The 16,581-nt window shown below is 41.9% G+C and overlaps 1 protein-coding gene across 1 annotated transcript in view; it reads left to right on the top strand.

Annotated features, from left to right (window-relative positions):
• The first annotated feature begins 3,371 nt into the window (after window positions 1–3,371).
• Window positions 3,372–16,581, top strand: part of LOC139223251 (ADAMTS-like protein 1) — a 62,456-nt gene continuing 49,246 nt past the window's right edge. The window contains exons 1-2 of the mRNA XM_070855228.1: window positions 3,372–3,428; window positions 4,277–4,393. Coding sequence (XP_070711329.1) covers window positions 3,372–3,428; window positions 4,277–4,393 — 174 coding nt within the window. The remainder of the gene's footprint in view (window positions 3,429–4,276; window positions 4,394–16,581) is intronic.

Raw genomic sequence — 16,581 nt, 5'->3', positions numbered from 1 at the left:
AGAACATTGAGATAACTAAACAATCCATCAGGAATCAGAGAATGTGATGAAAGTGCTGTTTCAGTTTTATTTAGCTTCCCAGAGAGCCTAGTCATGAGCTGTTGCATTGCTTGTATCCTGTGTGAACGCCTGAAGGGAGAATTGTAACCATCAGCATTTTCTTCCTCTTTTACACCGAAGGGTGTCTTGTTGCCTGAGGCGAGCCAAGTCTCTGTCATGGCCTTTATGACTCTTACCCTTATCAGTCCTGTAATCCTGAAGTAGCCGTGGGCTTTGGTCTGTAATGAGCAAATATCAAACTAAGTGCATCGTAATCCCATGGTGCCTTCATGGGGAGCGGAAAAATTCCCCAACGGATCGATGTGTGGGGGCCAGAGACAGATATGGCGCAAGTCCTCAGATGAGAAAAAGGGCACCCTTTTTCCTAGCTTATGAAAGAGGAGTGGAGAAGGAGAGGAAAAGAAGGCCACAATGTTTCCTCCTCCAAAATGTGTTAAGTGAAAGCTCACATAAATCCCCTTGAAAGTGGATTAGCAAAAATATCTTTTCCTCTTAGGTTTCATTCAGACAGGAGCCAGTCTTGAAAAAGGGGTGTCCTTATCTAAACATTGGAAGGACTCTTATTAATCAAAGGCAGCAGTGCGCGAAACATAAGTCTAGGTTTTGGCCTAGTGTGGCTTGGTAAAAGTCACTCGCTTTTCACAGTTTCCACCCAAACAGTGGAAGCTGGCACCACGTTATAGGAAAGCTCAATTATAATATCAGGTTGGTGTTATTACTGTTGATTATGTGCTTTTGAAGACCCGACTTGCCCCTGAGTTCACTTCCTCTCCCCTTCCCTGGTTGAGACGTGCTCTTTGAAATCTAACTCGCCTTGGAGGTTAATGAATCACCGGCCTGGTTCCCTGTTTTACTTTCACCCTTGCCCTTTGTCACATTGACGCACACACACACACACACACACACTCCCACAGACTGGATGTGAGCCTCACATGTGTAGTTTGGGAGATTGGGATGCCCGTTGCAGTTGGCTCTTTCAATCACGGGCGGCCCTGCAAACCAGGAGTGTGTGTTTTCTTAACCTCTGTCATGTTCATTTCAAATAAACTCAAACATTGCCTGAGTTAGCGCATGCTTGCACAGAATCAAACACACTCATTAGATCCCAGAGAGGAAAGAGACTCCATATATTGGTGTTAAAGTTTTCATAGGAAAGGTTATAGTATCCAGTCTTGTTTAATCTACAATGAGGAAACACTTGACTATATCTCCAAAAGAATTTTGTTTGTTTTTCCTTCAGCACATGCAACTAAAGCATGATTCATACTTTAGTTATGATCTTTTCTTTTGTTGGCCAGTTGGGGGCAGCGCACCAAGCTGTAAACACAACACTGACATATTATCACCTTTCTAAAGTTGTTCCAACTAACGTGTTGGCAAACAGTTTCCTATTTACACATCCAGCACACACGTAGTAACATTAGCGTTCATTTGCAGTTGTGTTTCTGGCCACCTGGCATACGTACATCCAATATTCACTCTTCTTTTACTACCAACTTCTGAGGGAAATATGTGGCTTGTTACCAGCTTAATGCTCCACCATGTTTTCTAGCTAGTCACTAACTTTTGTCTGCATGTCGTTCACTGATGGGCAGTTAGGATACTGTGGGTTTAGGCAAGCTTTTCCCCTGAAAACAGCTGCCTGCTGGAAATGAGGTTTATGAGAGAAATAAAGTAAACCAAAACATTAAAGTAAGATGGAGTCTGTAAAACTAAAACAATGAGCTAAAAACTACATAAAAAGAAGACTTTGGACAATAATTCTCTGGGTTTGTCATAGTGAGTGACACAGACTGTACTTGTGAGCATGTTAGCATGCATTGTCGTGCATAATGACAGTGTTTAGTAGTATTTTTTCAGTGTTTGGCTAAAAACGGTATGATTTTTCACTTCACTTCCTCCTTACATTTTCACAGGAAGGTCACACATCCTGTATTGGAGAAAAATGTTGCCAGCGAATGTAAATCAGGCACCGAGTTTGTAGTATATAGATATATTTCAGAGGAGCAAGGATTTGCAACTAAGGGATAACGTCAGTGTGATCAACCCAGTTTCTTTACATGATAGTGTAATCCAGTACTTGGACCCTCTCTGGAAATATCCAGTCCTCTGCCAGATCTTAATGGTTCAGTCCAGAGGGGGTGTGCAGGATGCCTGACACTGGCACCGGACAGCCAGCTTGTTTGCACAGGGAAATGAGTTTGATAGATCCCCTTTTAAGACTCCAGCGAGGGAGAGTTTAGCTGTCATGCACCATTAGCCTCAGTCCGGTTCCAACATATCGCACGTCTTTTAAGGAGAATGGATGCAAACGTCAAAATGACAAGGAAATGGCTGTCAGATTTGTCTGGTGTTAGGACACTAAGAGTGTGTGAGAGAATAATTTCTGACCAGGGGAAAAAAAATCTCTTGAGAGACACACAATCTGCATGTTCATCTTAGCCGGGCCTCCATTTAGCCTTGAGCAAGGACATCTGGTCACTTAAGTGGTTTTCGGTACATCTTAGCTGACACACACATCAGCAAAGCTCCTCTTAATATTCGTGTACATGACTTATGTTTGCTTTCCCCCTTGTAGTTTGGCTTGTAGTTGTGCAACAACATTTCAATTTTCAGAGAGGACATGCTATAGTGCAACATTAGTCATGTTACCAGAGATCTCATGTCATATTCAGACATCCAGTAGTAGGCTGTATTTTGATAAAGGTCTTTTATATCAGTTATTTTGGTTTTACACGCTAAATGCATTCCTGGGGTTTAAAGTTCTACCATAGAAATCAGTAAATCAAAATGTTACATTGTGACACAACAGCTGCTACATATGCAGATCCATACCCAACAGAAATGTGCCTGTGCATTATGATCTTGGTCATCCAAGGAGGCTTTCGCCCACATTTTACTGCAGTGACTTATGTGTTGTTACAGATGCCTCCAGACTCTGGTGGAGTGACTGCAGCTAAGCGGTGCTGAGTGTGGGGCTTAAGACCAGATTTGATTTGTCTTATTGAAGATCTATTCTGTGGCTCTTTCCCACACAAAGCTGGTGTAAGTTTTGCTGCAGTTGCTTAGCAGCACTTCTTTTTTTTTTCGCCCCACTACTAAAAATCTGCAACCCCCTACAATGTGAAGAACCTCCAGCACCTCAAACCCACATCCCCTGCTCTGCTTCGCTCTGGGTTGGCACAGGCCCAGGTGGCAGGCAGTTGACCCGGGTCATTACAGGGTGTTTATGACCCACGGAGAGAGCAGCTGAGGGGCCCCGCTCTGTGAATTTGTGCATCCTCGAGAATGCGGGCCCTGCTGTGCTGCTAATGGGCCCTATCCAAGATGCCCCTTGCCTCCCCACCACCACCACCTTCACCAAAGAGGTGGGTTACTGTGTCCTCTGGTATCAGATCTCTTCTGCTGTAAATTCCTCCAGAGATTCCCCTCATCAAGAGGGATGTGCGGTTGAGAGCACAAACCAAAAGACAAAACACACAATGCTCAGTAAATGATTGCAAACAGAAACAGACGTATTACTACAATTCACGGTACTTACATTTCCCTCCATCACCATTGCCCTAGAGTAGAGTGGTGAAATAGCATGGTCTGGTGGAAACACTATGGTATGAATAACAAAGAGCTTGTTGCATCATTGGTCTTAGGTTTCTTTTTCATCTAACCCCATGCAGAAAAGTCCATACAATAATAAGCAATAAAACATGGTTTTGCTTTGTATATTGAAAACACTTCCTTTCCCACGGAAATCCTCAATTTGCCACCTCAGTTCTCTGTAACCCTAATTCAGTCACACAACATTGGAATTCCCTGACTTTTTTTTTATTTCTGAAGATGTGAGATGGCCTCTGCCCATGCACTATATGTGCTGACATGAATGTAAAGCAAGTTTAAGTGGGTCTACAGCTCAGTTATGCAAACAGTGTTCGCATTTTCAGATCTTTAAAGGTATGTCCCCAATTCCTCAGTTTTATGTAACAACATGGCTCAAACATGGCTCCATGCTCTTCCTTGCTACCTTGAAATGAACTGTACTGTACAAAGCGTCGTCCAACCACGTGTAAATGCAGAAGGGTTTCTACTGGTTCTGATAGCACAGAGACAACCCCGCCTCCTTGATCTTTCTCCAAGAATGCTGTGGCTTTTGCGAATGTTTGTAGTCAAAAGGTGGTGCACTGACCTTCTGGACAGCTCTGATAGGATCTTTGTTTTTCAGGTGGCTGTGGGGGCCAACGATGGGGACGCAGTCTTCATCAGGGAATTCACTCTGATTCGACGAGACCACCTTCCAGAGGAGCCTCTGCATGATGGCAGCCAAAAACCAGAAGACCCTGTAAGTGCCTGATCAGAAACTCCACTGCTGTACTCTTTAATTCTCAACATAAATTCCAAATCTCCTATGATTTTTTTCCCCTTCATAACGGAGATGAGAAATCATTTGAAATGTCAAATAAAACTAAATCAGCCAATAAATCTATCACAGTGTGTTTATGCAGCACACACATCAGAGGAGTGAAAAATCAGCCATATTACACCTCGGTAATGAATACTAAATGAATGATGATCGTGGGACATTGGGAGTGAAGGGCGGGCTGACCCAGCTTGATATGAAACAGGGCAGCACATGCAAACACACGCTTGACACTCGTTGCACGTTCAAGGGTGGGGTGGCTTTTTTGCATCACATTACTCCCACTCTGTCATCACTTTTGATGAGACATGAGTCCGGCCTGTAGCAGTTTTCTTAAGCCGACGTCTCACCCAGATGTTTTATCTAATTGGGTGGGAGAGGGGGGTTAAGCTGCTTGTTGTCACAGAAATCGACGTCCGACTCGCCTATCTCATCATTCCTTTGTGATGGGATTGGCCCTGGCGCAATATGAGAGGAATCTGTAAAATTGATCAAAGGTTTTTGAACAGTATTACGTTATCACTCACAGGAATGCTATCTATCTGTGATATTTTCTTATTTGCTGTGAAGACGTTATGTAATTGACCTGACTGTACTGGTTTTTCTGGTGCCTTCGTCCACATATATGACCTCCTCCGCCAGGTGACAGGTGAAAAGTCCTTTCTCTGCACCTTTCACAAGCTTCCACGCTTGACTAAATGACCCTCTGACCTTAACATATAGAATATTCAGCAGCCCTCTACACCCTTTGAACACTGATCAAATATAGTGACGTTTCTTTTGAAACCGATGATCTGCTTGAACTCACCATCACATTTTAAAGCAGGATCATGAGGGCTTATTTGAACATTCACATGTAAAGGATAGCCGTACAGATCAGTGGCAGGCGGAGGTCATTTTCAGTTTTAAGAGGGGATAAGAGATCATTCTAGACATGGTTTCTTTTGGAGAAACTTTTTTTTTCAAATTAAATTTAATAATCATGTTAACTTTGGCCCGTCTAATATCTTAAAGTTATATATGTTTGACAGTATTTTGGTCCGTCTTTGCTTTTTACATGCTCTTTTAAATTCCTCAGGCAGACTTTGTGGAAAAACCATTCAAAAACTCTGTTTGAAGTCAAGAATGCAAATGCAGTGGTACATGCCTACAGTGCTGTAGTTAGATACCACAAACAGCGATCTTTACAGCATTTGGATTTCATTGTAACCAAGAAGCAGTGTGATTTATGATGCACTGACCTCAAGCAAATTTTTGAATTTGCATCAGCGAGAGATTTTCAAACCAAACATCACACAAACTGTATTTATATATCCTCTCCCACATTCTGTTTTTGTGCAATCCAAGCCCAACTTACTCTTTACGGGTTTCATTAGAATTATTTTTGGTTGCCTTGTTTTATACCGCCAACACACAGGTGCAAATAAGGTGCCTTGGTAGTGGCATCTCACCATCCCCTTTACTGTGAATTAAAATCATGTTTGACATTTGGGGAAATTCACTTAATTGCCTTCTGTCCAAGATGAAACTACAGAAGACAATTAGCTCAGCATTAGAGACTGGAAGCAGGGTGAAACTGCTAGCCCGTGTCCAACATAAAAAAGAACTTTCAAAATCACTTATTGACACTCTGTATTTCAATTGTTTAACTTGTGCACCAATAGTTGATGATTTGCTAGTTGTGCACTTCACTTTTTTATTTTGTAACGTTTGGACATATCCAGGTTAGCTGTTTCCAGTCCTTGTGCTAAGCTAAGCTAAGCAGCTGCTGGTTTTAGGCTTACATACAATATACGGATGATGTATTTTTGTTGGCCAACCCAGAAATGAGCATCGTCCTGGTTCCCAACAAAGAGCCAATAGGATTTTTCCATTGGAGTTTTGATTACTGCAGAAAGTAAGCTGTGTGTCAAACAAAACTTTGTTAATCTTGCAAGTTTCATTCAGCAAGATAATCTTCACAAATGAACACAACATTAATGATTTTTGAAGCATAAAAGCAACTGCCTGAAGTAAAAGACTAATGCTATAAATGAACTAAAACATGGTCCCATGACTTCACAACCACTAAGCTACATAGTGGTTTGAAAAAACTACGATGGTAAAATACTATGAAATAATAAATCTTCTAGTTGTAAAGGTTGAGTTGGAATAGTTTGCAAGCTGTAGCTCTAGCTCTAAATACAAGTAGGGGCTGTAAGGGCAGACTAGTGAGTAGACGAGTCCCAGAAAACCTCCGGTGTCTCATTTAACCCCTTATTAGCAAACACCTTTTTAAAGACAGGTCACAGCTTCAAAATTCAAGAGTGACGTGTTCACCGAGATATTTATTGTCGCAGAACAAAGTGTGAAAATCTCTCATGCTTGTGTTAACCACAGACCTTATTTCAGGTATTTAACAATGAACCAATTAAAAAAAACATTGGCCTTGAAATGAGGGAACTGGAAGCACAACAATGTTAACCCATTTGGGTTTTAGGACCCATTCCTGCAGCACTCTATTGTTCTTCTCATCAAACTCTCTACTAGAGAGTGAACAAGCATAGTTCCCAAAACATTGAAATGTACATTTAAGCCGCTGTTGTCACTTCTGTCTCTGTTGGACAGAAACGTGACATTAAGCTGCACTTTTAGACTTTAAATTTGATGACGTGGTGGATGGATGTAGGAGACTGACAGGATCTAGGACGTCTTCTACAGGATTTTCAGGGTCAGAACCTAATTATTAGCACTTAACCGGATGTAGTAGGCCACAAGTTTCATCTCACACTAATGTGAATGACAGGACAGGTTAAGAAGTGGTTTCTCAAATGGAATTGCCATCCGGTGCTGCGTATATGGTGCTAACTCATCTTCAAATGGGGAGCCTGCAGACTCCCAGGAGCCACACTTGTGATTCCTTTCAGCACTCAGTCGTTTTGGGTCTCTGCACTGCATGCCTGTAGCACAGTTCTATGTTGGATCTTGGTTCGATATTAAGCTGATTCCAAGCCAAGACAAACGCAACTTAATTAGCAAGCAACCCAGGAGGCGGATCTGGGACTCCCAAGTGTGTTCGCCTTCTCTTGTTTAACTTTCATGAGTATGTGCCAGGGTCGGTTGGTGGGCAATAAGACTGACCTTCCCAGCACCCTTTACCCTATCCCTCAAGAGGGCCACAGATGAATTGTTCTCTCAGAAGGAAAGTGTTTTTCCTGGCAGCCTCAGCAAGAGCTACTTCGATGGAAGAGAGCTGTCTTAAATGGCTAAGGCCTAAAATACCTTTGTAAATGAACCCGTATTTATTATGTGATGGCAAACATACACTGTAGAGCTTCAACAATGTCAGCACTCATAAACAAATAATAAGTAAGTTTATTGGGTTGAGAAGTTCCTGAATCAAAGTGTGCGGGGGGTCTGATGGCTGAAATGTTGGCTGCCGAGTCTGAGAAAGTCTCTTTTTTTCTCTGTAACATGACTGAATGAGTAAGACTGTAAAGATAAACAGAAAAGCTGGTCATAAATCTCTCTCCGATTATGCCCCACTTGTTTAGCCATGAATGAATTTTTTCCTGCTTGTTAGTTTGATCTGCTCCAAACCTGCAAAGTATGTTTTAAAATGGTGACAAACTCTTTGGTAAGTTTTGTTAGATTCTCTGATTTATTTAACTGCAGGGAGGTGACTACTCCGTAGCTGTTTATGCCAGTAAAACTGAAACTTTAAAGGTTAAAGTGGAGTTTGAAACCCAATCCTTCGAGAAGTTTTAGTTCCATAGGCGCTGCACAGGTGGCAGCTACCGCTCAACCTCAGGGTGATTGACAGAGAGGAAAAGAAAGGTGGACAGAGAACAAGTGTTGTAAACTTTTAATCATTGTCTGAAAGTGAAATGGAGAGTTGGGATGGAAGACAAAGAAACAGCCTTTGGAAAAGGAGATAGAAAGAGAGACGCACCACACGGTTTTCTCTTCAGTTAGCTGCAGTCTAGACTGCAAATATGATCACCCTGTCAACAGATAACTTTAAAGTGGGTTACTGATAGGTGATCCTTCATTTACCAGATGAGTGTGTGCATTTGCCAGTTCCTAGTTGTATTCTGTGATAGTGAAGTTTCCCATGCAGGCATCGACCTCAGTGAGTGCATGTGAGCTATTCCATGTTGCTTTTTGTTTTAAACACACATATCTGCTCTCAAAACTTATTCCCCTCACTTCTTTGTCATAATAAAACCAAAATCGAATGTTAAACATTATTTAAAGCTGCATTCAATTAATTCTTGGCCACCAGGGGGCAGCAGATGATGCTGAAAACACTTTCACATTCAGTAGACCTATTTGGACCTGTGTTTCCCGTCACCTAATGAACCTGAGTGCAATGTTTTGTCTCCTTTTAGCTCTGGTTTGGTCTCCACCAGCTCTTGAGAGGAATGTTCCACTGCGTTCTCCAGCTAGTCGCTAACTTTGTCTGTTGCTCAGTACGGGATGGGTTGGATTTAGTGGTTTTAACAAAGCTTTCTTTGCAGACAACAGTTGCCTGTAGGGGAACTGGGTTGATGAAAGAGTTTTGGAAGACTGAAAACCAGAACAATTAGATTAAAAGAGGTCTGATCTTGAAATGTCATTATGAGCAAAACATTGCACATTACACATAATTATTTGATCAGCTCTTTGATTAAACAAATATTTATGGACAGCTTCAATGTAAAAAAAAAAATGTTCAAGTACTTGTTTACCTCCCAGAAGCAACTTAAAATCACTACTTGTATTCCTAAAAATGTGTATAGATCCAGCACTTCTAATTAGTTCCTTTGCTCTGTGAGCTGTCTTACCCTACACTGATGGTCAGAATGCACTGATTGCTGCTGTTGGTCACATATTGTGTTATCCACACCAGTAATGGCCAGGATATTATGGGTTGTGACAGTTAAGTGTTTGGTAATGACAGTCATTAGAGCCCCACTTTGCAGCAGTGACTGTGAGGACATTTCCACATTGCCTGTCTTAACATGTTCCATGGAATGGCGGTTTTGTCCCTTTGTCCTGTTGTATTATTTTCCTTTCTTCCCTTCTTTCTGTTATATGTTGGATGTTTTGTTAGGCGTTTCTTCCTCTCTACCCTCTGTCCCTCTCACTCTATTCACATACCAAGCAATTCGGGCCTTAATGTTTTTACATGCTCAATTGCACCTCGGCAGTAACAGTTGGGGGCATTTTTTTTTCTTTTTAAAAACCTTCAGAGTGAACAAGTGCTGAGACGGTTCCGCCTTTTGGCACGGTGTCAGGGTTCGGAGTAATTGAGGTTGGGCGAGCGGGGCCAAGGGCCAGTCAGAGTGTCAGGCGGGTGGGTGGGGGGGGCGCTCAGTGGCCGTGGCTGAAGCAGCTCGTAGAGAGAGAGGCCCATCGTTGAGCTGCACGCTGCCATGCCAGCTGTGTTTTGCATGTAGCGCCAGGTGGAAAGGGCAACAGTCTTGCACAATTAAACACTTCATTTGTCTTCATTAAAAGGATGGGCATGTTAGTTTTCGCAGGCTGAGAGGATGTTTAGGCTCAAGTTTTTTTTTTCCACGAAGTGCTGAGCCCCCTGCTGTTGACACCACTTCAAGTTAAAGCTTTAGGGGATTTCTGAGCTTTTTTTTGTTGTTGTGAATTGGCTTACTTTTACACAGCTTCATAGCCTTAAAGGTATCCTGTGGTGATTTGACTAGTAGTAGTGTTGGCGAGCAGCATTTTAAAGAGTGGACCCCAGGCACATGCACAACAACACACATGTGCGCCGATGATTTTAAACTATTCCACAGTTTGTGGCTTTCAAGTGTTTATAATTACAACAGTGATTTGTAAGGTGTGGGAGTGGTTTTTGATTGACATTTTGGGCAGAATTGACAAAAACTGCTGGCTTTAAATAATAAATGTCAGTTGAGTATTGTGACTGATGAATGTCCAGCTGATTATCAGAGCCCCACTGTTTCAAATAAAATGTCTGTCAAGTTTATCAAATCAATAGACAATGAATCACTCTATTTTTTAATCCACATACATTTCATCACTTCCATTATTAATGTCATGAGCATTTTCATCACTTCCATTTTTTTTCAGTTCTATTTTGTTACTCCCACCCTTGAGGCCTCTTTCCTTAAACAATGAATGGCAATTTGTGTTTGTTAATGATGAATGAAGACGGAGGGAGATGTTGAAACTTGGTTCTGTTTCCATCGTATCACAACAGTTTTAATCAAATCGGCTATAAAGTAATCAAATCACTTGATAATTTATCACTCTCTTTTTCACTGCACATCACGTTTTCATCACCTCCATTTTGTTACTTGCTCCCCTCATAATTTTCCATCTTGCCAAGAGTTACATAAGACTGATGCCAACTGGTTGGCAGGCTTAGTTTGAACAGAGCCAGGCAAGCTGTTTCCCCCTGTTTATCATCTTTTTGCTAAGCTAAGCTAATTGTCTGCTGGCTGTTGTTACATATTTACAATACAGAAAGGTATTGCTTTGATGCACAGTGAGTAAGAAGTGAAAAACACCGTGCATGTATGGATAGGGTGCTGTTTTTATTAATTTATATCTCATCAATGCATTACATGCAGGAGCACTAGAAGCATTCTGCATCTTTATCCACTGATAATTAAAAGCACAATGAGTCCTATCACCATCTTGTGAAATCAGTGGTTTTGCTGATATTTATTCATTGTCAGGCTTGTTTTCTTCAGAGAAATGGACTTCTCTGGATCTGTCCACATTGCATGCGTTTGACTCAGTTGTTTATTAGAAACACTGCCTCTATGTGAAGTTGCTCAAGCTGTAGTTGGATTGGACAACCTTGGGTCCAAATAGCAAGTTAATAACTGCTTTCGTGACGCCAGTTAGCCATGAATGCCAGTGTTTGTTTTTGCATAGCCAGCTATCTGAAAGATACTCTGACTCTGCTGAAATTAGTTTGCCAGACAGGCCAGGACAGCACTATTTAGCTCTGGATATTTTGGCCATTTTGCCTTTAAAACAAGGAAAAGAAACGAGCGAACAGGCGAGCTTTGAATTAGCAGACATTTGCCTCCCTGACTTGTGCGCTTTGGCTGGCTGACTGGTGTTTGGCACATGCGAGTGCTGTTCGGAGGCCCAGCTCTCTTGAAGAAAGTGCTGAGTGCTGGTGAATGTGGTGTAAAGCCACGTGGCTTTGGACTGGGGATCCTTCTTTCACTCCCATGTTTGTTCCATCAACATATGTGTTCAGTAAAGCCTTGGCCCTCAGAGCATCACATCGAATATCCCCCCTCTCTGCTTGATGTGGTCTCACACCAGTGCACTGTGGGTACTGGAGTGGTGCTGCTGAGGTAATACCACCAGGGACAAGACCTCACCACAACACCCACATAACAAATGTGGGTGTGTGTGAATGCATGCAGCCAGAGTGTGTCTGTTGCTGGCTACCGTTGCACGCACACTCCCATCTGCAGAGACTCTGCTGTAGCGCACCCTCATGTAATCCCACAGTCGCTTGTGTTTGCATGCTGGCATGTGCATGTACTGCACCGTGCAGTACAGGAATCCACGTGCATGTGATCTCTGCGCCTTTAGCATTCAGCACGATCACATGTCACCTCGCACATGCACATCATCCAAAACTATGCCTTTTGATTAATGTGTTAAACCTCCCCCGCATCATCCTCACACTCCTCTCTCCTCACCCTCTGCAGCGTCTGTTCCTCCTCGGCGTGTGAAGGCACGCACACGTTTTCTGGGCAAGTGATTGATTTCTAATTGTTTACATTTCAGGTCGGACTCCCTGTTGCAGATGTTTGTATTCTGCTCCACGTTCGGCATGCGTTTACGCAGGCGTGCACATGCACAAACAGAGACACACTTGTACAATGGGGACGTGTTGATGCCAAGAAGTTTCATCCAGGAATTTTTGGATGTCTCAGCTCTTGGTTTTGGCTCTGCATGTACTAATTGCATCCAAGTGGAGACAATTGTTACTATTAACGTGCGCGTGGGTAAGATCATTCAAGGACTGTGCCATGAATGTGGTTTCATTTTGGTTGAATAAGACGTGTAATAAGAGAAATTAAATTTTGCTACAGAATTTTGCAGCCAAACAATAACATCTCAACTTAACTCGGATGGGAGTCCCCCACCCAAACTCTTGGACTTAAGAGTTGTTTATAAAAAGTCAGTGGAGATGTTGCTTTAAAATAAAATATGTGTCTGGGACAAGTTGTTTTCCACCTTGTGGTTCTTGACTTGAAATAAACAGACTAACTGCAGCATGGCAGTTGCTAACTTTAATAACCTCAGTAGCACTCCAATGTAAGCTTCTGTGTGAGGTGTTCGGAGTGGGCACTTGGCTCAGGCAGCCTGCAGTATGTAGCCAATATCCAGTGTAAGCAACACTGTTATCCTGAGCTACAGCAGTAATAAGCTGCTGCTGAAGGATCCCTGCCACCCATGCGGAGCAGAGTTTAGGTTAAGCAGTGGGCAAGGTGCAACCCAAAACGGATCCCTGCCTTTAATGTGGTCTCTAATGGCCCTGTGTGATGGTGGTCGGGCATGTACAGCACAGTAGCAGAACAAACATACACATCTCCCAGTTTTCCTATCTGGAGAGCCGTGTCCTGTTTTGCTCGCTGTAGTCTTGGCTTTGCTGTATCCAGTGCAGCTGGTTGGGTTACTGGAAGGAACGGTTGTAATTTAAAGTTCACAGATTTGATTCCTGAAAGAGTCACCGTCTGTCAACACTCATAGGAGTGTTTCAGGGTCCTTATGAACCTATGCGGTGGTCTTCTTGTCCCTTTTTTGAGTGGCGTTAATGCCACCAAATCTCAAAAAATGCTTGTTTTATGAAATTTGTGTGTGACACCCTAAGCCAAATTGTATTTTCATTTCTAAAGAAATGAAAATCATTTCATTTCTAAAGAAATGAAAATACAACTTCAAAAAAGAGATGTAAAACCAATGATGGCACACATTTCTTATAAGGCTGCAATGATTAGTTAATTACCCAGAAACAATTTTCATAAATGATTGTTTGAAAATCATTCATCATCATCTATATCAAAGTTTTCTGTCATTACATCTTGACGTCTCTCTGAGTTATATTAACTAAGTAAAGGAGTTTGTGGTCCCATCATCCTTGTAATTTATAATTTTTGTTACTTTAGAGAAAACCTACATTGTAATGACTCAGCCAAAGATGAAACAGTCAAGCAGAAGAATCAACATGTGTCCAATCCATTTTTTTGTAGCTTTTGTAGCATTGGAATCAACAGCAGTGTCCTTCACCTCTGTATAAGTCGTTTTGGATGACAGCGAAGGCTTTGTTCCCAAAATATAATTCAAGCTCTGTTCTTTCTCAGGGCATAAACCAGTGGAGCTTGTCTGTGTGCAAGTTGTGTCCTTATAGACCGGTGCTTAACTCAACATCTCTTCCAGCATTTTAAAAGAAGGTTTTGGTCTCCACAGTGAGAACGTGGTTTTCTCCCTGTGGTGCTTGCTGAGAACCCATCGCTGCAAACTGGTGTAAGCACTGTGAGCGTAAACATGAGAAAAGCATATCCATGAAGAGTATATGTGCAGTCCTGGAGCAGGCACACAACAGTGCAGCCTCACACCCTCCTGCACACACTCGCAGACAGTTTTTGCTCTCGGGGAGCCCTGGGAGAGAAAGTAATCTGTTCACAAACCACAAAATTGAATAATGACCCTGACACTCTGCCAAGCTGAAAAGTGAACAGCGCTTGCAACACAAGAAGGCATACTTACACCAAATCTTTAAACAACACGGAGGTAAGCCTTTGACTTCAAATTAGCATAATGCAAGGGTCTCTTTAGGTTGTAGGTAAAGATTCAATTGAATCTCTCATTCACTCTCACAGTGTCTCATGAACACACACACACACACACACACACACACACACACTCTAATCTTCTGCAGGGCATAAAGCAGTGGGGCTTGTCGGCCTCTAAATGGTATTCTTCAAGAATTTTATGGTCTTTCGCTGGTGCTTAACCTTGCATCTCTGGCAGCTTATTGAAAAGACACATACACACACACATACACACACTCATGCACATTTTTTTTAGATTAGACTTGGTGGGGAAGACAGGAGATGGATATGAGAAAAACATCCATGGTGTTTTCTCTCTGGGAGATGTTGTTGGGCTTAGATACAGATAAGAGCTTGTATTCAGTATATGCACAGAAAATAGGGCAAAATTGAATACTGAACACGAATGGGACTATGAGATATCTTTAGATTTAGATTTTTAGATTCTTGTATTTTCACATTATTTAGACCACAATAGTTAGATATTATCAAACCTGAAGTACATATTCCAGAGCCTCTGGCACTAAAAGTATACCTAAGAAATAATCCATCCATCCATTATCTACTTTATACTAGAGGGTCTGGAGCCACTCCCAGCAGCCACTGGATGAGAGGAGGGTTACACACTGGACTGGTCCTTAATAAGTAATACTCTACCTAATTAGTTTCAATTAACACAATTTTGATATAATGCTTTTGAAAACACAACTGTTCTTACTAGAAAAGGCACTTTCTGAACATACATTTTATTGGACAGTATTCTATGTGTGGTAATGTTTAAGTTACATATCATCAATTATCAGTCAGTGACATTTTTACATCTCCTTTTTATCTTACGTTTATATTTATCTTTATCATACTTCTCTGATTTTGTGAACTTAACGCCAAATATTAGTTGGCTTTACAACAAGAGTGGACGAAGGCCTATTTCAAAGATTTTAAAAAAGATATGATTCAGTGCTAATTAACTTGACTTTGTGTTGTTTGATTCCAAGGCTACAGCTGTGCTCACACACCCAAAGTACACAAAGAAGTCCGCCAAACAGAGTCAGAGCATCCAGAGGAAAGTTTTTGTGCAAGCGGTGTAATGATGACCTGTACAGCAGCACAGATGAGTAATGCACATGATGTGTTTGCAGGATATTCAGTGTCTCCTAATCAGCAATATGCTTTTCCCTTCCAGAAACGTCTCATATAAGCCACACCGGTGTGGTTGTGGCTTAGCTGGTCACCTATGCATGAGGTTTACAAATGCTCTTGGGCTGATTGTGAGCGCGGCCCGTTCTCTGACTCGAACATGAGCGTAGAAACCGCAGCGGCCTCAAGAAACAGGGCCTTTTCTGTTCATTCGGGAACGTGGTATTAATTCCAAAGATGCTTCCCAGATGCGTGTGCTGGACACTGATTTTGAAGAAGCTGATATGTTAAGCACAGCAAAAGTAGTCAAACCCCATGTGTCATGCCAAAGTGATTGTAAAGGATCAGGGTTCAAGTGTGTGCGTGTGTGTTTTTTTCTCCTGACCAATTTCATGAACCAGTAAAACTTTCAGTGCTTTTACCTTTTATGTTTTCTTTTTTCCTTTTTCAGTATACTTACTTAAAACAGCAGGAATCAGAAATCTATTCAGAAGTCAAAAGTAGAAATAGATACAGTCCTTTTACACACAAAGGAACGGCATCTGGTGCTTTAGGGCACGTGCATCCTCCCACAACATGCGTGCAAACTTCGCGACCCAAATCTCAATGAAAGGTGACCCAGCCGAGCATCGAAGCTTCAAGATTTATGAGCCCATAGCGCACGATGAACGTCCCGCGATGAAAACATTGTCTGGAGGCCTCAGGCCGGGAGCCAGGGTGTTAGTTGACTAAAGACAACTATTCAGGTTACGTTGTCCCCGGATGAAACGTCTGCATTGTGTTTTTACACGGTGTGTCTGTAAAGATAGTCTGTCTGTGATTTATGGTATTAATCTTCTCATCGCCGTGGAGCCAAATGTGAATATCTGAGGTAACAATATAAAACCATCAATCATCTGATCACTGAAGAAATCATTAATATTGCACAGAAAGCAACAAGAGCTCATTTCTAGTCGGTTAAAAATGAAAGCATATTGGAACTGAAGTAAAAAAAAAAAACAGAGAAACATCTTTTTCAGCTCATTCTCACTGACCCCTGCAATATTAAACACAGCTTAATTTCTTCAAAGTTAAGAATGCACTTCATGCTGTTAGGTTATGATTTGTGGCGCCTTGGGTTTTACAGGTTGAACCACAAGCAAATGAGCAGCATTTTCTCAC

The sequence above is a fragment of the Pempheris klunzingeri genome, chromosome 23 (assembly GCF_042242105.1).
Source record: "Pempheris klunzingeri isolate RE-2024b chromosome 23, fPemKlu1.hap1, whole genome shotgun sequence".
In the NCBI taxonomy this organism is placed as follows: domain Eukaryota; kingdom Metazoa; phylum Chordata; class Actinopteri; order Acropomatiformes; family Pempheridae; genus Pempheris; species Pempheris klunzingeri.
This window is presented reverse-complemented; position numbering and strand designations above follow the sequence as displayed.